At 40.9% G+C, this 26785-nt stretch overlaps 1 protein-coding gene across 8 annotated transcripts in view; it reads left to right on the top strand.

Annotated features, from left to right (window-relative positions):
• TYW5 (tRNA-yW synthesizing protein 5) overlaps window positions 1–26785 on the top strand; it is a 299749-nt gene that overhangs the window by 260653 nt on the left and 12311 nt on the right. For 4 of the 8 annotated variants that reach the window (XM_069070130.1, XM_069070126.1, XM_069070128.1 and 1 more), the window contains one exon: window positions 4823–4977. In XM_069070130.1, coding sequence (XP_068926231.1) covers window positions 4823–4977 — 155 coding nt within the window. Of the gene's footprint in view, window positions 1–4822; window positions 4978–5899; window positions 6101–26785 lie in introns of those variants that run through there. The other 4 variants (XM_069070129.1, XM_069070131.1, XM_069070132.1 and 1 more) reach the window with 3 other exon arrangements.

The following is a 26785-nucleotide window of genomic DNA, read 5'->3' on the forward strand; positions in this document are numbered from 1 at the left end:
AGGGAATGAATCTGGAATTCAAAGTTTTAAAATCAAATATATATACAATTATTAATACTATTTTACATGTAATTAAGAAATAAGATATACAGGCACTGGGGCATAGAGATCCACTGGAAAAGTCGAAAGGGGTATGGGAAAAAATATGGGAGAGAGCAGACTGGAGGAGGGGATATCCTGTGGGACTGCTATTTTGGGGTGGAGGGTAGGGGAAAAACGGGGAGAAAATTTGTAACTCAAAATCTAGCGGAAATGAATGCCGTAAATCAGAAGTTAATAAAGCATTTGAAAAATTAAAAAAAAAAAAAAAGAGGGACGGGATCAAAGTAGAGAATAGAACAAGTGGGAGGTGGGATAGGAGGGAGGGAAATTTAGTCAGTCTTTTACCATACATCCACTATGGAAATGTTTTACATAGCTACACATGTATAACCTATATTCAATTGCTTATCTTCCCAGTAAGGGTAGGTGACGAGGGAGGAAGGGAATGAATCTGGAATTCAAAGTTTTAAAATCAAATGTTTAAATATATATGCACTATTATTAATATTATTTTACATGTAACTGGGAAATAAGATGTACAGGCACCAGGACATAGAGATCCACTGTGCCCTACTGGAAAGTCAGAGGGGTATGGGAGAAGATATGGGAGAGAGCAGATTGGAGGAGGGGGTATCCTGTGGGATTGCTGTTTTGGGGTGGTAGATAAGGGATAAAGCGGGGAGAAAATTTGTAACTCAAAATCTTGTGGAAATGAATGATGTAAACTAAAAGTGAATAAAGCAGTTAAAAAAAAAAGAAAAGGTCAGTTTTGCAGATGGTAACATATGGGAGGAGAATAATGTCCAGTAAGGCTGCAAAGACAGGCTGAAGGCAAGTTATAAAGTGTTTTAAAAACTAAACAGAATAATTTATATTTAACCCACAAGCAAAAGGGAGCCATGAAATCAAATGAGTAGGAAGATGACATGATCAGATATCTCCACTTAAGAAAAGTTACATTGTTATTTACTGTCTCTTTTTTTTTTGTTTCTTCTTTCTCATGGTTTCTCCCATTGGTTCTAATACTTCTTCACAACATCACTAGTATGAAAATAGGGTTAATATGAAATATATGTAGAGCCTATATCAAATTGTACACTGTCTTGGGGTGGGGGGAGTGGAGAGATGGGGAGAAAATTTGGAACTCATGGAAGTGAATGTTCAAAAACTAAAAATAAATTAATCTATTTTTAAAAAAGAAAAGTTACTTTGGTGGTAGTGTGTAAAATGGTTTAGAAAGGTTAGAAATGTGGGGGAAAGAGACCGATTTGGAGGCTATGGTAGTAATCTAGGAAAGAGAAAATGAGAATAGGAGCTAAAGTGATAACTGTGTGAATAGAGAAAAGGGGCATCCCATTTTACATTTTGGGAAACTGAGGCAAACAGGGTAAATTACTTGCCTGGGATGACACAACTAATAAGTGTGTAAGGGCAGATTTGAATTCAAATCCTCTTGACTCAAGGATTAGTGCTTTATCCACTGCTCTACCAGCTTTCTATGTGTCTGGCCAATAGTGTCAAATGAAGCAGGTAAGTCAAGAAAGACGAAGACAGAAAAGTTCATCAGATTTGTCAGTTGAGAGATTGTTGGATCAAAACTGGAAAAGGAGGAAAATGAAGATAGCAGAGAAAATAATCTTAGAAAATACTGAAGGGTGGAGAGATTGGGGTCTCAATGAAAGCAAAGAATGCGTTTAGGAGAAATGAGGCATAGGAGGAGGTAGAATCAAGGAAGGGAGTTATGGTTAGCCAGAGGAATGCTAATTAAATAAATGGAATGCTTTTGAGTAATGGTGAGATATACTTATATGACCATCCCTACACATGACTGAACTAGAGTGATAGAGTCGGTCATGAGATTTAAGGAAGCTGAAGAATTGAGAGATTAGATATCTGAAGGAACATCAATGTGATGCTTAAAGGCAGGAGTTTAGTTGATGAAAATGGTGAGCAAAGTGCTACTTGAGAAATGAGGGAGAATGACTTGGGAGGGTGGGAGTGGGGGCTAATAAACTAAAACCACTATGAATTGGACTGAGTGGAAACTTTTTATTGAATATATTTCGAAGGAGGAAAAGTTGTTGAGTGATAGAGATAAAGATAAATAAAGTGGTAGTGAGAGAAGATATAGCCAATACTGGAGAAGATGGCTTTGGGTTTAGTGTTCCAGGGCAAGCCAGGTCTCAGTGAGATTAGTACCTGGAAGGAGTATGAGTAGAAAAAGTCTATTATTAAAGGGACTTTATTCATTTTAGAACAAAAATTCCAGAGAGCACAGTGGAAGGGTCACGTGAAGTTGGGATAGGTATGGGTAGGTTTGAGATGATGAGGATGAGATCATGGGATTGGGCATAGTTCAGTACAGCCAGCTGGAGAAGCCATAGGGAAATAGCAGGTGACCAATGAATGGTAAAAACTCACAGTCGAGGGTTGGTCTCCAATCTGCTGCTGCAGATGGGCCCCCACTGGGAGAAGATGGAGGATGGTATGTGCTTTTCCCCACAATCCACCGAAAGAAAGCTTGAGTCATGCAGTGTGCCATACATATTTAGGCAGAAAATGTCAGTGATTATTACTTGACAATACTTTAAGGTACTCTGGGGTTCCTCTCCTGAGAAATGAAAATGGCAGAAGTGTAAAAGATTAATATTTCATTCTTAATTAAGTATAATACTTATGAGTGAGGTGAAAAGATTAGCTTTAGAAAAATCCTATAATACTGTTGTTGGAGCTTGGCTTTTCTACCTCGATTAGAATCCTAATGCTCTGCTATTCATTCTCTGTCTTTGACTTCTCTTGCATCAATCATTATTTCTAATACTCTCCTTGTAGCCTTCATGATCTGTCCTCATCTTACTTTTACTCTTCTTCTCTTCCATTCATCTCTCTCTTTGCCCTGTGGCTTCTGTTTACCTGGACTACCCTTCTTGACCTGTATTTCAGCTGATGAGAGGAGGTTGAACATAGACCTTAGAGAACTTTGATGTCTTTTGGACCAGTTCATCCTAATTTAATTTTTAAGTCATATACAAAGCAATCTAGATGATGCCTCCTGAATGGACAATAACTAAGTTACTTTTAATCCTGAGAAACTTAAGAACTGACACCCCCCCCCCCGTTTCCTTTAAGTCCCAACTAAAATCCCACCTTATACAGGAATCCTTTCGCAAACCCTCCTAATTTTAGTGCCTTCTCTCTGTTATTTCCTATTTATCTTGCATATAGCTTGTTTTGTATGTATTTGTTTACTTGTCTCCCCCTTTAGATTGTAACTTCCTCAAGGGCAGGGATTATCTTTTGTCTCTTTACAGTGTCTGACAAATAGTAGGCACTTAATAAACATTTATTGATCAATAGCACCCAACTATACTTAAAGTCAACAGAAAAGGACCAAGTTTCCCCTTTAACCATAGCTCTCTATGGCAGCATGATGTGGTGGCTAGAATCCTGAATTTGGTGAAATGGGTTTAAATCCCCATATCTGACAAGTAGTAACCTTGTGGTCATAGGTGTGTCAAACATTTCTGAACCTCAGTTGTCTCGTTTCTAAAGGAGAAATAATAGTAATATCTGTAAATGACTTTCTCACAGGTTTGTCATGAGGCAAACACTGAGATTTTATCTAAAATATTTTGCAAACTTTAAAGTGCTATGTAAACACCAGCTATTGGTTCTGAAGCATTCTTTTTTTTTTAATAAAAAATCATACTCAGCCCTAGAGTTATAGAGTTAATAGGATTTAAATCTGGACAGGATCTTGAAAATCATCTTGTAGAGTACCTTTCTTTTACAGATGAAGAAACTGAAACCCAGAGAGGGACAGCTACTTGTTAAACAGGAAATCGAAAGTAGGTCTTCTAACTCTAAGTATGGTACTTTTGCTATAGCACCATTGCATGTACTCAGAATAGTTTCTGATTTTATTAAAAATGCTATCCTTGGGGTCAGCCAGGTGGCTCAGCGAGTAAGAGCACCGGCTCCAGTGTTGGGATGACCCGGATCAAATCCAGGCTCAGATACTCAGAGCCACACCCAGAAATAACTGGCCGTGTAACCTTGAGCAAGTTACTTAACCCCGATTGCTTTAAAAAAATAAAAATAAAACTGCTATCCTTGTACTTTAAAATAAGAATATGAGGTACAATTGCACTTTTCCCTTGAGTCAAATTAAGGCAGCTTACTGGAAGGCAGTGTAGTAGTTCAGGGCTCAGCACTACCAACATTTGCTTTGTGACCTTCTGCAAAGCACTTAATTTGTCTGAGACTCAGTTTCCTCTTCTCTAAAATAGTTGTATAATATACCACTATTCTGTAGGGTTGTTTTGAAGGTGCTTTGCAAAGTTATACTCAATCTGACATAATTGATTGGTACTACAAAGGCACAAGATACTAGAAGAAATGACACAAAATAGTTCCATAGGAACAATGTTGCCAAGGGGTGATTGGACAAATAATGTTGTGCTGAAATAATAATGGAGTTTCCCAATGGGATGGTAGAGTTTGCGATGTTAGGGCCATATTACATGGTGTAGATCTATGAACTAAAATGCTAAAAAAAAAATTAGAGATATTGTTATTATTCATTAAAGATAGTAAATTTGTTTTATATCCCTATATGCCATTGGTTGGTTGTTGCCTTTTGTTCTTGAAAGGGACCAAAATGCCATTAATAATATCATTAAATTATTTTTGCACCTAACTTTTAAACATCCTGTTTTATTTTAGTGATATTAAACTGTAATACAATTATTCATATTTTAATTATTTTTATAATCAACAGAGGAAACCAGTGGTGCTGAAAGGAATTGATCTTGGGACATGTACTACCAAATGGACAGCGGATTACATCAGCCAAGTTGGAGGAACTAAAGAAGTGAAAATTCATGTTTCTACAGTTCCACAGATGGACTTCATCAGTAAGAATTTTGTGTATAGGTATTCACTTCTAAGGTTTACTGTGGGGATACAAGTAACTTTGGAAAATGTTCTAAATATTTTTGTGCTTTTTTGGGGGTCTATTTTGATTATTCATGTATACAAACATGTTACTGATTTTTTGAGGTCAAGACTTAAAAAAAAAATCTAGATTTATGTCATATGAAGATTCGTTTAAAAAAAACCGAAGTAACTTTTTCATAGGATATCCTTTGATTAATTCTCTTTTAGGGAATTACCAGAATCAGTTGAAGTGTACTTTGTAAAAAGTTCTTTCTTCTGCTTAAAGACTGTTTACATTTAAACCAGAGCATGTGGCAGGCACTCAGTACTTATTGATTGACTTTAGCTAGATAAGAATCTCTCCTTTAAAGCAAATTTCAGTTTTCTCCAATTTACTGTAATTTTTATCAGTATTCATAGTTGAAAAATAACTTCTCATACTTAAGTCCTTCACACTGCTTTTTAGTAGTAAGATTATATATTTAGAACTGGAAAGAACCTTAGAGATTATTTAGTTCAGTGCTTTAATTTTACATTGATTAAAGTAATAATTGAGTTTTTTAAAGTTTTGAAGAGTACTCCGCATGATATGATTGGATTTTCACAATAATCCTATGGAATGGGTTGTGCAAATATTGTGATTATCATTTTAAAGATGAGGGAACTGAGGCTACTCAAACCCAGGTCCCCTGAATCTAAGGGCATTCATTCTTGTTCTGTCCTTATAAAGAGTATAAAATAATCAGTTACTATTTTTATGTAGTAAAGGAATAGTTAAATAAGTAGTTATAGTTCAGTAGTGGACTCTTTGCCTTTCACTCCATTATGACTGTTTCTTTTATCATACAGGTAGATGTTCCCTCAAATAGTTTAGCTTCCTTGTTCTTCAGTCTCCACAGTTCGCCATGACCTACTTCTCATCTACTTCAGCCACAAAGGAGTGGTCACACCCTTGATGATGCCATCACCTACAAATACTCCCATTTTCATGATCAAGAATTCTGAAATTCCTTTTCATAACTTCATATCATAGCATGTATCTTCCTAAATCTATTCTTGGTCCTCACTGTCAGGACTGCTGGAAGAAGTCTCATAGCTACATTGTCTGGGTCCAACAAAGGTGTGTAATATCTAATCTCAAATAACCTTCACTATAGCAGGGAAAAGCATTCCATTTACTAATTGATTTTTGAGAACCACCCGCAGCAGTTCTACATTTTTTCTTAAGCCTCCTATACCACTCCTAGTGCCTTCTCACAGCATGAAAGTTTCAGTTATAATTATAGCATACGTACTTCTTTTTTTTAAGGAAATAAGATATACTATTAATTTAATGGGATTTGCCCAAAAAAACAACCCAACAACATTCTAGACCTCAGCCCATGGTCCATTTAATTCAAATGCTATTCATTACAACATAGGTTTTTCAAGTTTTTTTTGTTGTAGTGAGATTTTGTTGTAATAAAGATCATTTCAAATCAGTGTATTTGGAAAAAAAATTTAAGGGCAAATTTTACTAAAGAAATCTCAGTGAACCTTATTTCCCTAAAGAAAAAAAAAACATACTGTAATTATAATTGAAAAAAATGTTAACATAATTAGCAGGAAAAGTTAAAGGAAGTGAGGTTATTAAAAGGTGAAGAGTGTGTAACCCTTTTCATGTTTATGAAAAACTACATCAAACATTCAGGCAACAGGCAATTATTGTGTCACTATGTGCCTGGCACTGTGTTGGGTGCTGAAGTGACAAGGTTTTTACATTCTTACGAAACAATAAGCACATATGAGAGTATATGCAAAATAAATACAAGTTAATTCTTGTGAAAGGAAGGCACCAGCACTTAACAGCCAATAATAATAATAGCTAACACTTACATATCAAGCTCACTGAGTTCCAGGTACTGTGTTAAGCACTTTACAAATATTATCTCATTTGATCCATACAGCAACCCTGGGAGGTAGCTGCTATTATGAGCCCCATTTTACAGTTGAGAAACTGAGGCAAACAGCATTAAATGAGTTGCCCAGGGTCACAAAACTAGTAAGTGTGTGAGGCTAGATTTGAACTCATACTTACAGATCAAAGCCTGACTTTTGAAAGAAACAAGGAATTCCAGAAATCTTACATTCATAATGACAGAATTTGGCATCTTCCTTACAATCACATTTCAGATAAAGGAATTTTTTCTAATGTCCTAGACATTTGTGCTTTTAGAGCCCAGGAGTCCTGGCTTCAAGTCCTAGCTCAACCATATACTTATCTTAGGTTAGTTACTTGCCTCTCTGATCTTTTCCTTATTTGAAAAATAAGGACAGTAAAACCTGTCCCATGCCTAATAATAGATGACCTTTATATAGTCTTTTAAGATTTATATAGCTCTGTCCATACACGCACATGCACACGAGCTCTTGTGGTTTTTTGTTTTATTTCACGGGTTCATAAGATTATGGACTTAGAGTTGTAAGGGATGTCAGAGTGAGGGTCATAGGTCCCTACCAGAAATATTTAACATGCATCAAGGCTATCCTTGATGAAACTATTAGAAGAGAATAGACAGGCTTTAGAGGCGGTATTCTATAGACTGCCATTATGTAGACTGAAAGATGTAGAAAATATAAGACTCCGATGTTCTTATTGTTTGTTGACAGAGTAAAACGTTGGTATAGAGTCTTCTCTGAAAAGATGTCTCCTGAGCTTATGGCAAAATTATGCAAAGTTCCTTAAATATGTAACAATTAAGATAACCTTGCTGATTATATCAAGCAAGACATTAAACATATGGTCACCAAAGATAATCCCCACTGTCTGGGAGGAGATCTGGCCCAAATTGACAGGGTGTTCCCTATAGATGGTGATTTCCTTCAGATATTCCTGTATATCTATGACATTGTGCTGACCACATCAAGTCTTGGTATACACTTATAATCTAAAGTAGGAAATGTAGGGGCAGCTAGGTGGCGCAGAGCATTGGCCCTGGAGTCAGAAGGACCTGAGTTCAAATCCAGCCTTAGACACTTAACACTTACTAGCCATGTGGCCTTGGGCAAGTCACTTAACCCGAGTTGCCCTGCCCTCCCCCCTCCGAAAAGCAAAAGTCAAAAAAATAAAGTAGGAAATGTAGTATTTCCCAAATGACTACTTGAAAGAGCTTGGCCTAATTATCCCTATTGGAAAAACCAAGTGGATGAAAATGCCTTTTGCTTCTAGACTATTATATGTAATTAGATGCACAAACTGTTCCTGGGTTTGTATGTGTCTTTGTGGAGACACTCTGCAAATGGATGATGTGTTTTGTCCAGAATTGAACAGGAGGATGAATGGGCTGCATTGTCTTTGGAAAACTGCAGTTCTTTTAATGGTCCCAAGCTTCTCCATAAAACGAAAACCTATCTATTTTAACACCTATAGTCTTCTGGTGATACTGTTTGACTGCAAGTACTTCGGCCAGTGCAGTTGGTGGGCTAGCCAGCGAGAGAATAACAAAATAGGGGTGTAATCAATAGTCTGTTTATTACAAGACCATTTCATACAGAGCCAAAGATGCAAGGAGCTCAGAGTTTTTATGCTGCCTGAGGAGAATATAGACACCCCCAAAGAATGCAGTCAATGTAGAAAGATCCTACAAAAATCTAAGAAATGCAAATAATGTAGAAGGAGCCTCCCTTAATCCTGTTTACCCTTTCTTAAGGTTAGCTACTTATTAGGGTATTATTCTAAGACCATATCTGGAGGCATAAACAAAAAAGATTACATGCCCTCTTGCTATCTGCCCTGTAACCTTTGCAGATAACTGTAGAGGACAGGGGAATATACCTAGTGAGGTCAAGGGACCCCAAAACATTCCCTTCATAATACATCCTCTTGCTTGTCTGCCTTGAAGCCTTTCAAATAATAATATAGGGAAGGGGAACATTTCATTAGTGAAGCCTAGAAACTTCTGAAAGTTTGCTTTATGTAAGCACCTGAAGAGCTGAATTTGATGATCACCTAAAGGTCAGTGGAGTGAACAGAAAGGGTGTAATATATCATTATTCAGTCATTTTAGTCATGTCTGACTCTACATGACCCTATTTGGGGTTTTATTGGCAAAGATAAAAATTATGTAGAAGTAATATAAAGAATACCATGAAAGGAATGTATGGTTAAAAAAAATTAAATAAGACATATGGTAAGAATGAGAGATAACTGATAGATAACTAGGACATAACCTCATTATATCTGGAGACAGCAAGGAAATTGGCATGTTGGGTGGATCCCCTGTGGTAAACTTATGGGATGACATGGACAAAAGTATCACTGGATAGGCAGGGATGGATAGGTTGTTACCTGCCTCATTGGAGGGAATACCCACATGTTATGTTTGAAAATTAAAGTAAACTGAGAGACAAGGTTCTGAGCACGAACTATTTATTAGACTAGCAGTAACCAATAAATTGGGTGGTCTTCTCTTAATGACCAAAGACCCTAAGTGAGGGCTGATCAGATCTTTTAGAGCTAGGTGTGTCTTCCTTCTGATTGGTCTTTGGACATCCCCTGACAAAGGTAGGCAATCCTGATTGGTAGATATTTTAATGAGGAGGTGGGATAAGTCATTTTTAACTCCTTCCTCCCTTTTCAGAAAATGGGAATAATCCTGAAATGAAGGATTAGGCCTGGCTGCCTGAGTATAGGTGTAAGTAATTACAAGACAAAAACAAGTGCCTCCAGAATGGAGATGAAGAATAATGTTACTGGGGTAAGGAGTTTAAGTGGGAAAGTAGTAAACCTAGGCCAGCTTAACTATGTCTTAGAAAGAAAATTAAATTCAATTTTCAGTTTTCCAAATCTCGATGCATTGTAGGATTTAAGTGGGATGACTGTGCCGTTAGATGTTTTCCTGACCTAGCTGGGGGGGGAAAACTAGTTTTGAACTATTTTCTACATACCATGGGAAGAGTATTTTAAAGCACAGCCCTTCACTTATTATTAAAAGAAAATTGCCTTGGTAAAAGAAGTTTTGTAAATTTTTTATTCATTTAAAAATGTTGAAGGGAATTAGTTTCAAATCATTTTGTTGATATTTCTCATATTTCCAACAAGCAGATTCTGCTAAATATACAAACTTAGAAGCTTTAAGTACTGACATAAGATAGGTTCAGCATGGTGTTTGCTTCCATGGATTTCATTAACAATGTCAGGTTCAAAAATACACAAACTCAGAATTTTGAGCATGTACAGTTCCCAGGCTCCTGAAATACCATGCAGGTTCATCAAGGCTTTGGTTTAGAGACAGTCAAACAGAGCTTCTAATGTTCTGAGCCATTCCTTTCTCATTAGAGGTTTAAGCTGCCAAAGCATTCTTTAATTCTTGGTGCCTTTGAATTTCTCACCATTATGGTTTTCATCTATAATAGGGCACAAATTGGATTTAATTGCTGTAAGCTTCTCAAGGAAACAGTAAGCACTGTTCACTTCTCATTAGTTTAAAGGAGTAAAAAAATCCTTCTGGAATGATGAATGTTAGCCTGTAGTTAATGATGTTTGTTTTCAAGACGGGCAAATGCCAAAAAATATAATCACATGGCGTTTGAATGTCATTATGAATTATCTCCACCTCTTGTCAGATCTTTTAAGCTTATTAGAATTTGTTCTAAAACATGTAAAATCTTGAGGGTTCTTTTTTTACTTTGACTTTTTATGTAGTCATACACAGGCAGTACAACTAAGTTTTTATTATCTGTTATAATAAAGTATAGATAATGAAATTCTCCAGTAATTAAAATCATAATTTTGACAATAATGTCCACGAATATCAAACTACTTAACCAGAGCTATTAACAAATAGTTAAATTCCCTTGGCACTACATATAAACATAGGCCAATATACTACTTGCCTAAGGCTTGTCCAAAAAAGCACTCTGAAAATGAAAATCTTTCAATATAATTTTATTATGGAACTATAAAATATAAAATACTGTTTCAAATCTATAATTGTACAACCTTCAACAGCAATTCCTTGGTTGTAAACAAATCTATTCTGTTGACTTAGCCATGATTCAGTGTACCATAATTTGTATCATTGTTTTAAAATTAGAGTTGTGTTTTGACTTTATATTCTGATTTTTGTGTATATTCAAATTCATATTCAGTTCATATGTTTTGTATGAGGAACATTATTCATGATTTACTACTAGATGAAATAGTAACATGTACTATGGTACTATTTACATATTTTAGTGGGGAGGGAGAATGTCTTAAGTTTCAGAAAATTACAAGAGAACATTTAACTCTAACAATTAAAATAAAAACCTATTAAGAAAACCCAAAAATATACTGAAGAAAATAACACCTTAAAAAATAGACTAACTCAAATGGCAAAAGAGGTCCAAAAAGCAAACGAGAAGAATGCCATAAAAAGCAGAATTGGCCAGATGGAAAAGGAAGTTCAAAAATTCACTGAAGAAAATAATTTCTTCAAAATGAGAATGGAGCAAGTGGAAGCTAATGATTTTATAAGAAAGCAAGATATTATAAAGTATCCAAAAGAATGAAAAAACAGAAGATCATGTGAAATATCTCATTGGAGGGGCGGCCAGGTGGCTCAGCGAGTAAGAGCACCAGCTCCAGTGTCAGGATGACGTGGGTCAAATCCAGGCTCAGATACTCAGCACTACACCCAGAAATAACTGGCCGTGTAACCTTGAGCAAGTTACTTAACCCCGATTGCTTTAAAAAAAAAAAAAAAAAGAAATATCTCATTGGAAAAACCACTGACCTGGAAAATAGATCCAGGAGAGATAATTTTAAAATTATTGGACTACCTGAAAGCCATGATAAAAAAAAAAAGAGCCTAGACATTATCTTTCAAGAAATTATCAAGAAAAAACTTCCCTGATATTCTAGAAGCAGAGGGTAAAATAGAAATTGAAAAAATCCACTTATCACCTCTTGAAAAAGATCCTAAAAAGAAAATTCCTAGGAATATTATAGCCAAATTCCAGAGTTCCCAGGTCAGGGAGAAAATATTACAAGCATTCAGGAAGAAACAATTTGAGTATTGTGGAAGTACAATCCAGATAACACAAGATCTATCAGCTTCTATACTGAGGGATCAAAGGACTTGGAATATATTCAAGATGTCAAAGGATTAAAACCAAGAATCACCTACCCAGCAAAACTGAGTATAATACTTCAGGGGAAAATATGGAAATTCAACAAAATAGAGGACTTTCAAGCATTCTTAATGAAAAGACCAGAGCTGAACAGAAAATTTGACTTTCAAATATAAGAATTAAGAGAAGCATGAAAAGGTAAACAGGAAAGAGAAGTCATAAGAAACTTATTAAAATTGAACTGTTTACATTCCTACATGGAAAGATGATATTTATAACTCATATAACTTTTCTCAGTATTAGGATAGTTGAGGTGAATATATACATACATGTGTGTATATGTATATATACATACATGTGTGTATATGTATATATACATACATATATATGCATGTATATATAGGCATATATATGTGTGTTTAGGTATACATAGAAAGAGGGCACAGGGTGAGTTGAATATGAAGGGGTGATAACTAAAACACCAAATTAAGAGGTCAGAGAGAAATATATTGGGAGGAGAAAAGGAGAGATATAATAGGGTAAATTATCTGACATAAAAGAGGCAAGAGAAAGCTGTTACAATGGAGGGGAAGAGTTTTGGTTTAAGAAGAGAATAACATACACACTGAATTGGGTATCTTACCCTACAGGAAAGTGGGGGGAAGGCGATAAGAGGGAGATGATAGAAGGAAGGGCAGATTGGGGGAGGGGGCAGTCAGAAGTAAACACTTTTGAAAAGCAACAGGGTCAAAGGAGAAAAAAGAATAAATGGCGGGATAGGATGATCAGAAATATAATTAATCTTTTACAATATGACTACTATGGAAATGTTTTGCATAACTACACATGTATAATATATATTGAATTGCTTCTCTTCTCAGTGGAGGTAGATGAGGAGGGAAGAAGGGAGAGAATCTGGAACTCAAAGTTTTAAAAACAAATGTTAAAAAATTGTTTTAACATGCAACTGGGAAATAAGATATACAGGCAGTAGGGGATAGAAGTCCATCTTGCCCTACAAGAAAGTAAGGGAGAAAGGGGTAAGGCGGGGGAAGACAGGAGGGAATATATAAGAGAGGGCAAACTCAGGGAAAGGGTAATCAGTATGCTTGCCATCTTCGGGTGGGGGGGTAGGAGAGAGATGGAGAGAAAATTTAGAACTTAAAATCTTGTGGAAATGAATGTTGAAAACTAAAAATAAATAAATTCGGGGGCGGGGGGAGAACCTATTAAAAAATTGACAAAGGTAGGAATCTAGTATAAGAACACTTCCTGGGGTGGCTAGGTGGTGCAGTGAATAGAACACCGACCCTGGAGTCAGGAGGACCTGAGTTTAAATGTGGCCTTAGAAACATAACATTTACTAGCTGTGTTGCCTTGGACAAGTCACTTAACCCCAATTGCCCTGCCCTCCTCCCTTCAAAAAAGCAAAAAGAACAAAACAAAAAGAAAACTTCCCAAGTTCCACAGGAGTTTATATAAAGTATGGTCTTGTTGTGGTAATACTAATAAGTAATTAAATGACCATATTACCAGTAGTATTTAGGTGAAGAAATTAGAAAAGCTAAGGTTTTCTTGTGATTGTGAGTTCACTATATTCATAATGGAACACCAGAAAAGTACTTCCTCTTGCTAGTTACTTGCAAATGTGTTAATGTGCTGAACCTTAAAACTGTCATAGGAATGTAAAGTTAGAAGAAGCCTGCAGTAGTAAAAACTCCTTGCTCTGTTTAATGATTTTTAGTTCCTTGAGTACTTTATGGAATGCAGGGATAGAAAGTACTATCATTAATAAAATTAACTGTTAAGATATTTGCCAAGAAAGAAGCTAATTTGTGTAGGAAATAAGTGCCACACTTAATCTCTAATGAATTTTGTGTTCTTTCTATAATACTTAAATGCTCTCTTTGTAGAACAACTTATCTCATAGTGAATAGGTGTCTTCTAGAATAAAATGTGTTTGATTAGCTAAAGTTTCATGTAGGAAGGAAAAAAAAAATTGTTAAATACTCACTATGTACCAGGCACTGTGCTAAAGTGCTTTTGTATTCCCAGTGCACTGGGAGGTAGCTAGAGATAGTTTATTGTCCCTATTTTACAAATGGGGAAACCGGGGCACACAAGGTTTAAGTGACTTACCCAGGGTCACAAGTTAGTAAGTTTCTGAGCTGAATTTGAATTCAGGTCTTCCTGATTGCAGGCCCTCTAGCACTTGATCTACTGTGCCACCAGGCTGCCTCTGCAGCTTTTCAATAAGTATTGAAACTTATTTTACCATTGCAAAATTGAAGGTGCTTTCTGGGATTAGTGTAGTCAAATAGATGAGAGTCCTTTCTGTATGAGACTTATCTGGTGAAACTTCTGCTTCTTTGTCAGCCTGTCACTAGGATGGCTGCCCCTTCCTCCATTTTCTTTTAATCCTGATACAAATCAGGAAGCATCCTATAGAAGCATAAACAGTTTTGGGAGCGTGTCCCCAAAACGTACCAATGTTTTGTCATCTCATGTGGCTGTGGTAGCAAGTGAAAAAGAGCTCAGAAGTAGTACAACCTTTGCTTTGTTTCTACCACCATGACCACAGTCCTGTGCCTGCCATCTTCCTGTTTCCAGGGCTATTCCAACTTAATGGTAAGGAGCCCTCCTACAACTTGCTCACTGAATGACAGGCCAGCAAGCCTCAGCCCCAGTGTTTCCCAGACACACAGGGGCCTTATAAGGAAGTGATCATGGCAGTGAGTGCATTGGACATGCTGTTTTTATATGTGGTTTTGGTGTCTTGTAAATGGTTGAATGTGAATGTGTCTCGATGCATGGCAAGATAATGGTGTACACAGGTGGACATGCTGGGAGCTACATGGAACTCCAACTCACTTTGATGGAACTATACATGGAAAAGGCTTTTTAAAAGATTTAAGTTCATGTAGCAGAATCCACTGGCAGATGGAGCATGGCAGATTTCCAGTCCAGGAAAATACAGACAGGTAGAATCTGTTGCACAAGGTGGGAGGAATGTGGAGTGTGGAGGCTGCACCAGCATAGACCTGACCATAGTGGAGCGGAAGCAAGCCCAGGAGATCTGATTCATACACTGCAAGGGCAATTCCCAGACCTCTCATCACAAGACGGGGTATCTCTTGGAGCTGGGTAAAAGATAAGCCCAGCTCCTGCTGCAACGATATCAGCTGCTCCTGGGGCTATCAGCCCACTGTCTGAATTTTTAAAAATCACCTACCTGCACTTCCAGGAGCCAGCATGGTGGAGTAAACCTTAGCTGCTCTAATCTCCTTCTCTGACCTTAAAAAAAAACCCAGAGAATATTGCCCCAGGGTAAAATCCTAAAATAGTGGAACCAGCTGCAAGATTGGGAGTCCTAGAGGAAGGGCATGGCTGTGGCTTTGGCTCTGCTGAGGCTTAAGTGCAGGACAGGAGGCATCCCAATAAATCCCATCTCAGCCAACCAGTAGGAGGTCCTGAACTCCAGGTGGGTGGAGCCAGCTAGTGCAGACACCTGGGTGGCCTCAGCCACCAGGGGCGTGGAGGTAGAATCCTGAAGCAGCCTGACCACCCAGCCAAAGTAACCAATTTCCTTCATGAATATAGATGCAAAAAATTTAGATAAAATACTAGCAAAAAGATTAGAGTAACTTATCACAAGAATAATACACTTTGATCAGGTAGGATTTATTCCAGGAATGCAAGGATGGTTCAGTATTAGGAAAACTATCAGTATAATTGATCATTATCAACAACGAAAGCATAGGAATAAATGGAGTCTTCCTTAAAATAATAAGTAGTATCTGTCTAAAACCATCAGCAAGTATTATATGTAATGGGGATAAGCTAGAAGCATTTCCAGTAAGATTGGGGCTCAAATACGGATGTCCACTATCACCTCTCTTATTAAATTTGTTACTAGAAATGTTAGCTGTAGCAATAAGAGAAGAAAAAGAAATCAAAGGAATTGTATTAGGCAAAGAGACTAAGCTATCACTCTTTGCATATGATATGATGATATACTGTAATGTAATGCCAAGGAAAGGCAACTTCCCAGGTTCAAAATACCAGCATAGGTGCTCTCTATTTTATTCAATAACAAACCCAGAACAGAGAAGATCAAAACATGACATCATTCAAAATACAGCATTTACTAAGTGTGATTAAATAATCTCCAAGGCCTACCCCACCCCAGGACTTTCCAATCATTCAATCAATTACAAAGTCTCTGTTCCAAATACTTCTCCACCCCTAGGCTATACCTTAATTAAGTCCACCACAAAGCCCCTCTTCTCAAATGGAGATTAGTTTCCAAACATAAGTAAAATACATTCATTTGCTCAACCATAGAACACAAAAAGGTCAAAAGTTCCCCACCCCTGGATCACAATTGAATCTACCCCAGAGTTACATCAAGTTTAAACACAGCACTTAATACCCAAATGGAGGTCTTTTCTTCATCTTGACACGAGGCAAGTTCTCAGCAATCTTAGTTCCTGGAGAGACAAGGCTTAGCAAGGCCATAAGATACATTGCCAGTCCCTTCATGAATTTATCCTCTGTCTGTAGAACAGTCCTAGAACCCCTGAACACATTAGCAAAGCCCTCTCCCAGGATTTCTGTAAACATACAACAAGAAAATCCTTCTTCAGGGCTTCTGAACCAACAGAAAGGCTCCCAGACCCCTGCAACAACAGCACTGTCCTTCACCAGTGGACAGTATTCATTTTGTCTGCCGGACAGTCTCCAGACCCCTGCAACAACAGTACTGTCCCTCACCAGTGGACAGTATTCACTCTCAGTACTGTCCCTCACCAGTGGGATTAACAAACTCTGGGTTTTAATACAATCAATTTGAAAACCAAGCCAATACAGGGGAATCTTTAATTGCCATTACTATCACAACATCTTCTCCAGCATTTATCATTTTCCTAATTTTGTCATGTTAGCCAATCTGACCAGTGAGATGTGGTACCTCAGAGTTGTTCTGATTTGCATTTCTCTAATCAACAGTGATTTAGAGCATTTTTTTTCATATGCTTATAGATATCTTGAATTTCTTCCTCTAAAAGCTGCCTGTTCATATCCTCTGACCATTTATCAACTGGGGAATGACTTGTATTCTTATAAATTTGATTCAGTTCTCTAAATATTTGAGAAATGAGACATTTATCAGAGACACTGGTTGTAAAAATTCTTTCCCAATTTTCCACTTCCCTCCTGATCTTGGTTATACTGCGTTTGTTTGTACAAAACCTTTTCAGTTTAATGTAATCAAAGTTATCCATTTTGCATTTTGTAATGCTATCTCTTGTTTGGTCACAAATTCTTCTCTTCTCCATAAATCTGACAGGTAAACTATTCCTTGCTCTCCCAGACTGCTTAAAGTATCAGCCTTTATATCTAGATTGTGCACCCATTTAGACTTTATTTTGGTATACAGCTTAAGATATTGGTCTATGTCCAGTTTCTGCCATACTATTTTCTAGTTTTCCTAGCAGTTTTTGTTCAAATAATGAGTTCTTATCCCAGAAGCTGGAGTCTCTGGGTTTATCCAACAGTAGATTACTATAGTCACTGACTACTCTGTCTTGTGTGCCTAATCTAGTCCACTGATCCACTACTCTATTCCTCAGTCAGTACCCAACTAGTTTGGATGACCACTGATTTATAATACAGTTTAAAATCTGGTATAGCTAGTCCACCTTCAGTAGCATTTGTTTCATTAATTCCTTTGATATTCTGAAACTTTTGTTCTCCCAGACGAATTTTGTTACTATTTTTTCTAGCTCTATAAAATAATATTTTGGTAGACTGATTGGCATGGCACTAAACAGGTAAATTAATTTAGGTAAAATTGTCATTTTTATTATATTAGCTCAACCTAACCATGAGCAACTGATGTTTTTCCAATTATTTAGATCTGACTTTGTGTGAAAAGTATTTTGTAATTTTGTTCATATAGTTCCTGGTTTGTTTTGGCAGGTAAATTCCCAAATATTTTGTAATGTCTACAGTAACTTTAAATGGAATTTCTCTATTTCTTGCTGTTGGGCTTTGTTAAAAATATTTAGGAATGCTGAGGATTTATGTGGGTTTATTTTATATCCTGCAACTTTGCTAAATTTATTTATCTCAAGTAGTTTTTTAACTTGATTCTCTAGGATGATAGTAATGGCAATTAAAGATTCCCCTGTATTGGCTTGGTTTTCAAATTGATTGTATTAAAACCCAGAGTTTGTTAATCCCACTGGTGAGGGACAGTACTGAGAGTGAATACTGTCCACTGGTGAGGGACAGTACTGTTGTTGCAGGGGTCTGGAGACTGTCCGGCAGACAGAATGAATACTGTCCACTGGTGAAGGACAGTGCTGTTGTTGCAGGGGTCTGGGAGCCTTTCTGTTGGTTCAGAAGCCCTGAAGAAGGATTTTCTTGTTGTATGTTTACAGAAATCCTGGGAGAGGGCTTTGCTAATGTGTTCAGGGGTTCTAGGACTGTTCTACAGACAGAGGATAAATTCATGAAGGGACTGGCAATGTATCTTATGGCCTTGCTAAGCCTTGTCTCTCCAGGAACTAAGATTGCTGAGAACTTGCCTCGTGTCAAGATGAAGAAAAGACCTCCATTTGGGTATTAAGTGCTGTGTTTAAACTTGATGTAACTCTGGGGTAGATTCAATTGTGATCCAGGGGTGGGGAACTTTTGACCTTTTTGTGTTCTATGGTTGAGCAAATGAATGTATTTTACTTATGTTTGGAAACTAATCTCCATTTGAGAAGAGGGGCTTTGTGGTGGACTTAATTAAGGTATAGCCTAGGGGTGGAGAAGTATTTGGAACAGAGACTTTGTAATTGATTGAATGATTGGAAAGTCCTGGGGTGGGGTAGGCCTTGGAGATTATTTAATCACACTTAGTAAATGCTGTATTTTGAATGATGTCATGTTTTGATCTTCTCTGTTCTGGGTTTGTTATTGAATAAAATAGAGAGCACCTATGCTGGTATTTTGAACCTGGGAAGTTGCCTTTCCTTGGCATTACATTACAGATGTGGGAAAATTGAAACAGTAATGCATTGTTGGTGAAGTTGTGAACTGAACCAGCCATTCTAGAGAGCAATTTGGAACTCTGCCCAAAGGGCTATAAAAATGTGCATAGCCTTTCATCCAGCAATACCACTTCTAGGGCTGTATCCCAAACAGATCATACAAGTGGAAGGAGGACCCATATGTATATAAATAAAAAATATTTATAGCAGCTCTTTTTATGGTAGCAAAGAATTGAAATCAAGGGGATGCTCATCAGTTGGGGGAATGGCTAAACAAGTTGTGGTATAGGAATGTAATGGAGTACTATTGTGTTATAAGAAATGAGGAGCAGACGGATTTCATAATAACTTGAAGAGACTTTTATATAAACTGATGCTGCCTGAGGAGAGCAGAACCAGGAGAACTTTGTACACAATTACAGATACATCGTATCAGCGATGACTGCCTTTGATAAACTGAGCCCATCTCAGCAATGCAACACTATAAGACAACTCCAAACAACTCCAAAAGACTCATTTTGGAAAGGGATATCCACATCCAGAAGGAACTTCAGAGGCTGAATGCAGATTGAAGCAAACTACTTGCTCTCTCTTTTTTTTTTAAATTTTGTTCCTTCTTTCTTGTTCATTCCATTGGTTATAATTCTTCTTTACAACTTGACTAATGAAGGTATTCATAGAACCTATATTGGATTGCATGCCGACATGGGAGGGGAAGGGGAAGGAAAAGAATGGGGAGAAAATTTGGAACTCAAGGGACTGTGGAACTGAATGCTGTAAATGAAAAGTAAATAAATAAAATTTTTTTTTAAATTTAAGTTCAAGGAAGGGGCAGATGAGAAGAACCTAAGAAACTTCCTGAGCAGTTTATCTCTTCTGTTTCCTAGGATTCATTTCCTATGGAAGATTTTCCTGGTCTTATTCTACCTGGAAATACAAAGTCACTGCTTTCTCAAGTCTGAGCCACTGTTGATGGCCTTTCTGTATGATCTTCCTGCACTATATTTTGGACTCTTTAGCACTCAATTCACATGTAACCACTGTATACAGCAGGGGGTACTTGGGATTCTCTTTGGGGAGACAGATTAGTGTGATGACAGGGCCTGGTTCAGGCTGTTGCACAGGAGGTGAGAAATAGCAGTCTGGGTACTAGAGGCGAGGCTGGGCCTATAGATTGGCTTCTCTGTCCTGTAACAGTAACAAAAGCATGTTGCGGGCGTCTGCCTTCACAACAGATCTAGACGACTAGCCCCACGGCCCTCTCACTTACCCATCCCGGGTCTTCGGTCGTCACCGGCCCCTCACGGGGAAAAACACCAGACAGAAGGCGGAGGAGTGAAGCGGGGTGGTTTATTCTTCAACAGTTACATGGCGGAGAGAGAGAGAGAGCGCCCTCTCACACAAGAAAATATATAGCGAATCCGAGCCAATCACATCGCAGTTTTACATTTATGGCCTTATATGGTGATCACCCCCATGGCCTTATATGGAGATCACCCCATATTCATTCAAAGCAACCATGGCATCGCCCATAAACCCCTCCCCCATCAACTCCCCCTTTTTCTTTAAAGCAAACAATAATCCTATATGTCAAAAGAATTGGCAGTGCAGGCTGCTAAGCTTCCCGCTACAGGCGACACAGGTGACCACGCTTCTTGCCCGAAAGACCACAGAAAAATCCCATTACCACTCAGGGGTCCTGTCCCAAGGACTCTGACGTGCGGTGCGGGGGCCTCTGGCTTAGGTCACCTCCGATTCACTCGAACCTTACCCGTCCTAGGACACCGACACCCTGGGTCCTGTCTTAGGCGGCCGAGGAGGGAGGAGTTGCCCGTCATGGAGTCACCCCCGTCTTACCCCAGGTGTCACACGTCCTCCATGGCCTGGAACCATACCTGAGGATTTCCCCCCTCTTGGAGGGTAAAAAGGGCCTGTTGGGTCAGAAGCATGTAGCCATCCTGACGGTGCCGTAGCTTGCAAACACAATACAAAAGCAAAATAATTACAAGAACAAACACCACGGTGGAGGAGGTTAAGCCTCCCCACTGTGAAAACCAGGTTGTAACATCATGCAGCCACTTAGACAGTCCGGAGAGAACGGCAGGATCGACAGAGGTGGAATTCACCGATGCAATAGCCAGTCTTAATTGTCTTATCTGTTGTTCGTATTCGGCAGACCAATTGCCTTCTTGCTTGTAAAGTTGAGGCGGTCGGACCACACAGCCTCCTGAGGAAACAGCCCGACACATGGTGACAGTTCCGGATCGACTGTGGGTGTGATTTGAAAACATAACGTCCCATTAAGTGATATTGTCCTGTTACTTTCCACCGGCCTAGTGTCGTTGTTGAGGTGCAGAACAGGGAGCTTAAGGGTGTTGTTAACTGTAAATAAACGAGGAAAAACTTGTGCCGAAGAAGTCACAGGCATGGGTCTCGGGAAGGTGGAAAGCAGTCCCCAGCGTAATTCCGTCACGGCATTCTCAGCAAGGAGACCCAGGATGAGGAGGGTGAGTCGACAATCTGAAAGATAAGAAGAACAAGAATTCTCCTCACCCCCCAACCTGTCGGGGGTGGTGCCTTAATCAAGATCCCTAACTTTGTGAAGGGGCACCCATTGCTGTACCGCTGTTGGGTCATTATTTGGAAAAAAGGAAAGGTGGCCGGGCCTTCTTCCAAGCACTTTTACAGGGCCGTGCCATTGGCCCTCCTTATCCTGCCACATTACCCTGGAACCGGGCAGTGCCCGGTTAGGTGCGGGGAGGGTCAATGGAGAAGAGGTGGTGTTCTCACCGGAGGTGCTCCAGAACCTCATGGCGGCAGTGGTGCCGTCATCTCTAACTTGCAGGAAATTTAAGGTAAAGACAACCTGGGCCAACTCTTGACGAGTGACCGACCTGCATATTCCCCCCTTCTGTTTAAACAGGACGGTCTTAAGTGTACGGTTTGCCCGTTCAACAAGGGCTTGCCCGGTAGGGTTGTAGGGGAGGCCTGTAGCATGTTGAATAGAAAATTCAGTACAGAACAAGGCAAAGGCCTTGGAAGTATATGCCGGGCCATTATCAGTCTTTAAGGCTAATGGCACTCCTAGGATAGAAATCATTTCATAGAGATGGGCAATAACAGCTCTGGTTGACTCACGAGGCTGCAGGGAAGCAAAGACAAAAGATGAGAAGGTATCAACACAAACATGGATAAACTTAGAGCCAAGATGTGTAACATCCATTTGCCAAAGCTCATTGGGAGCAGTACCTCGGGGATTAAATGCGTCCTCCTTAATGCGAGGGCGAAAGGGGGCACATACAATACATGACCGGACAATAAGTCTGGCCTCGCTCTTCGGCACACCATAAAGAGCCCTAAGAGACCGAGCTGAGATATGGAACTTAGCATGTGCCAACTGTGCAGGGGAATCTTTCGGGGGGAGAGAGGGTGGGGAAAGGCTAACTGCGTGGAGGGCCTGGTCCGCTTGTGCGTTCCCAGAGTAAATGGGACCCACAGCAGTAATGTGCGACCGAACATGCAGCACATAAAGAGGGTGGCGCCTAAGATGAAGAAGCTCCTGAACCTCTTGAAGGAGCCTCAAGACCGCAGTGCGTGGAGAAATATACGCGGAAGGGAGGCGGGGCAGCATGAGGGCGCAATATTGGCTGTCTGTAATCAAATTAAAAGGAACATCAGCATATAGCCGAAGGGCTTGTTGCACAGCAAACAGCTCATTCTTTTGGGTGGATGTATATGGAGTATTGAAAAGCCAGGTGTGGGGAACACTCGGATCATGAACTACTGCGCGGTGGTCCTTTGTTGCATCAGTAAAAACATTAGGGCCCTGCACGGGCACGCCAGACACCACCGGTATAGGGGGTCTCAGCTCCAAAGAGGCAAACATACGGAGCAAAGCAGGGCGAGAGACCTTACAAGTCCTCACCGAAGTCAGAAGGGTCGCCCAGGACAGGGACTCCTGGGCCAAAGTCATGGCAAGCTCCGGGGAAATGGAGCAATTCAAGGCAAAGTCGCACCCAAACAGGCAACGACAACGATGTAAAGCCTGAAGGGCAAAAAGGCAATAAGCCTCCCATTTATCCACCAGGGACGCCTTGCTCACCTTTGGGTATAACCACTCTAGACATCCCTGCTTTTGGAACAGGCAGCCCCACTGTGGGCCGCTGTCACTCAGTACTTGGAAATAAACTGGAGAGCCGGGAATGTAACGAGTCAAGGTGGTCTGGGCCCTCTTCAGAACCTCCTCGACTGCCTGAACCGCCTCTGGGGTCCAACTCCTCGGGGAACTCAGCGAAGAGTCTCCTCGGAGCAGCTCATACAAAGGTTGCATCACACTGGCAGGCAAGGGGGCTGTGGCTCTAATCCATTGGAAGGCGCCAACCAGCCTCTGGAAGTCATTCAAGGTCTTATAAGCCCTCAATTTGATAGGAGGCAAGGTCCTTTGAACAGTATTAGCGGTAATCCTGTGTCCCAAATACTCATAGGGGGGGTGCCTCTGTACCTTCTCGGGAGCTATAACAAAATTCTGTTGAGCCAATGCCTGCATCATGAAGGAAAGGCATTCCTGTACCTCTCCAGCTGTGGGGCCAGCAACAAGAATATCATCCATGTAATGGATAATTATGAACTCTTTGTATTGATCCCTAATTGGCTCCAAAATCTGGGCGACATAGAACTGGCAGAGGGTAGGGCTATTAGCCATTCCTTGGGGCAGAACCTTAAACTGAAACCTCTTAGAGGGAGCCTGGAAATTTATAGAGGGTACAGAAAAGGCAAACTTCTCCCTGTCCCCAGGGTGCAGGGGAATGCTGTAAAAGCAGTCCTGGATATCAATGACTGCGATATGCCAATTTTGGGGGATAGCTACGGGCATAGGTAAGCCAGGCTGTAATGAGCCCATCGGGAGCAAACAGGCATTTATAGCTCTGAGGTCTACGAGCATCCTCCATTTTCCTGATTTCTTCTTAATGACAAAAACTGGGGAATTATATGGGCTAAAGGAGGGTTCAATCCTATCATCCTGCAAAAGGGAGCCAACAATTTTTTGTAAAGCAGTGAGCTTCTCGGCTTTAAGGGGCCACTGCTCAACCCAGACCGGGCGGTTATTTGTCCAGGTCAATTTCGGGGCGAAGCTCAAATCGAGAGTGGTCCCTATCCATTTCCCGGTAAGCAGTCCGGGGTTACTAAGGAGAGTTGCATTTGCGCAAGGACATCCCGCCCCCACAAAGCATAAGGCAGCTCAGGGAGACACAAAGGAGTGAACCTGCCTGCATTATCATCCACCGACCACGAGAGGGCACGAGCCGATCTCTGAGCTTTCTTGTTCCCCCCCCACTCCCTGGACCGGTGTGAATGCAACCATCAAGGGCCATTCTTTCCTCCACTGATCCAAATTAATGACTGAACAATCAGCCCCCGTATCAATGATCCCTAAGATCGGATAAGTCTCAACATGAATAATCAAAGTGGGACGGTTCAAAGTGATGGAACGAGCCCAATTCAATTGGCAAGGATGCTGGGATGAGGGGCCGAAGGGAAACGCCTTAGCAATGATCTGATCAGCCCGTATGGAGACGGGGGTGCAGTGTGGATTAAACAGGGTCAACATTGCCTCCATATCCTCTGCTACTTGGGTGGGGACCTCAAAGTCAGGAGAGCCTTCTAGGCCGGTCACTACAGCTGGGTGGAAAGGCAACTGGGCAGGGACTGTTATCGCCTCTCCAGGGGGAAGTGTAAAGATGTAGGGTTGTTTTCCAGGAGAGGTCCTGACTCTTACAAACTGAGGATAATTGCCGCTTAACGAGGATGGGGGAGGGGCCCTGCGGCTGGGCCCCTCCACCCGCCGTTTCCCTGCGGTTGAGATCCGGGGGAGACCCCGGTCTCCAAAGGGGCTTGTTCGCTGCCCTGTTTATTCTTGGCGCGACAAAACCGCGCTATGTGGCCAAGGCGTCCACAGTTAAAACACTTAGGAGGTGTTCCCCTGGAGGTGGCTTTGCACTGGGTCTTATAATGGCCGTATTGACCACATTGAAAACAAGCCTGCTTGCCGGGACCTTTCTGGGCTGACGAGCTGAGTTGTTGTATAGCCGCCAAGAGGCTCTGTTCCCTCTCTGTATTCGAGACTGTCAATTTTTCCAGCGCCTGTACAAGCTGGCGGTCCCTATCCTGGGCAGTGCAAACCAACTGTGCAATAGGATTTTCCGGGGGCAGGTCCATTAACTTATCTATGACGTCCTCCAAGGGGGCCTCCGATGGCAGGGATGCCACCGCAGCTGCCTCCCTGGAGCGCAAGCCTTCCTTAACCAACTGCTTAATGAGTATGTCCATCCCAGGGCCGCTGCCTAGGGTCCTATGGACCGTCTCCTGAACTTGGTTAACAAAAGAAAGGGGGGTCTGATCAGGTCTTTGTTTCAGGCCAACTAATTTAGGGCCCCCTGTCATACCCTTGGCAGAAACCTTCTCCCAGGCCGCTATGTGTGCGGCCTTGACATCATCTAATTCTAACTGCCCATAGGCTGCCTGCACGGCCGGGTTGGAAAAATGGCCAGTGCCACAAATTAAGTGCTCAGTGTCTTGAGGGGCCCTGCCGGGTCTAAGTCGGGCCAAATGCCTGGCCTCCCTCTTCACTTGTGCCTGGAAGGCAAGATGCATAGCAGGGTCTAGACAGGACATAGCTAGCTCGTCAAAATCCCCCGGGGTCCAGGGGTGAGCGGTCACTAGGTTCATAAGTAGCCTCCTAACATAGGGTGAAGAAGGGCCATACTTAGTCACCGCCTCTTTGAACTCTTTCAGTGTCTTATATGGGATGGGAGAATGAGTACGCTGACCCGTAAGGGGATCAGTCAAAATGGGATAGACATCCCAAGAGGCGAAGTCCACCTCCGCGCCCGCCTCCGCCGCCACACGGAGGCTCCGCCTTATTAACCCCTCTCCCTCACAAATATTCGCCTCTCGCCCTTTCTCATAATGAGGAGGCGGGGGCGGAGGGCAGGGAGGGGCGACATATGCGGAACTAGCAGCGAAAGACCGGGCAGGACAGTAATTGCCTGGCAAACAGGAGGTGCTTGGTGGCAAGGCAGAGGTAAAGGGCGCGGAAGCGGGGAGCACGCCCCCTGCATCCGTTTCCCCTTTGTTCTCCCGTCTCTCCCTCCTCTCCCTACGTGAGGGAGTGCCTTTCCGGGTCCCTCCTCTCTCCCTCGATCCCCGGGCGCCCTCCTGGCGCCCACTCCCTCCACCCTCATCCTCCCCCTCTGAACTGCTAGCGGAACTATCCGCCGCCTGATTCATTACCACAGCTCTTAAGTCCTCCCACGGATATTGACCAAAGCCCCCTGGGTCCTTCAATTCCTTATTCTTTCCTTTTTCTAACTCAAAATCTGACCTGGCTAATGAGGAGCCCACCTGTGTGGCCAAGGACCGGGAAGCGGCAATCGGGGAAGGATTCAATGCCGCGTCCACTATCTTAAAAACCGAAAAATCAGTGGGTGTTAGCGAACCAGGGCAGCCATTCTCAAAAGCTGCCATCTGCTGTCCCACAACTCTCCATCTATCGGCCTGTATGCCGACATGCCTGACCCAAGGGCATATGTCCCAGATCTTATCTATAAACTCCCTACAGGTCTTAATGGGGATTTTTGCCCCCCTTTGGGCGCAGAGCTTATAAAGTTGCTCCG

This window comes from Petaurus breviceps, unplaced genomic scaffold (assembly GCF_028583685.1).
Source record: "Petaurus breviceps papuanus isolate PSGF00001 unplaced genomic scaffold, PetGlider_PUasm1.0 90804, whole genome shotgun sequence".
NCBI classification, from domain to species: Eukaryota; Metazoa; Chordata; class Mammalia; order Diprotodontia; family Petauridae; genus Petaurus; species Petaurus breviceps.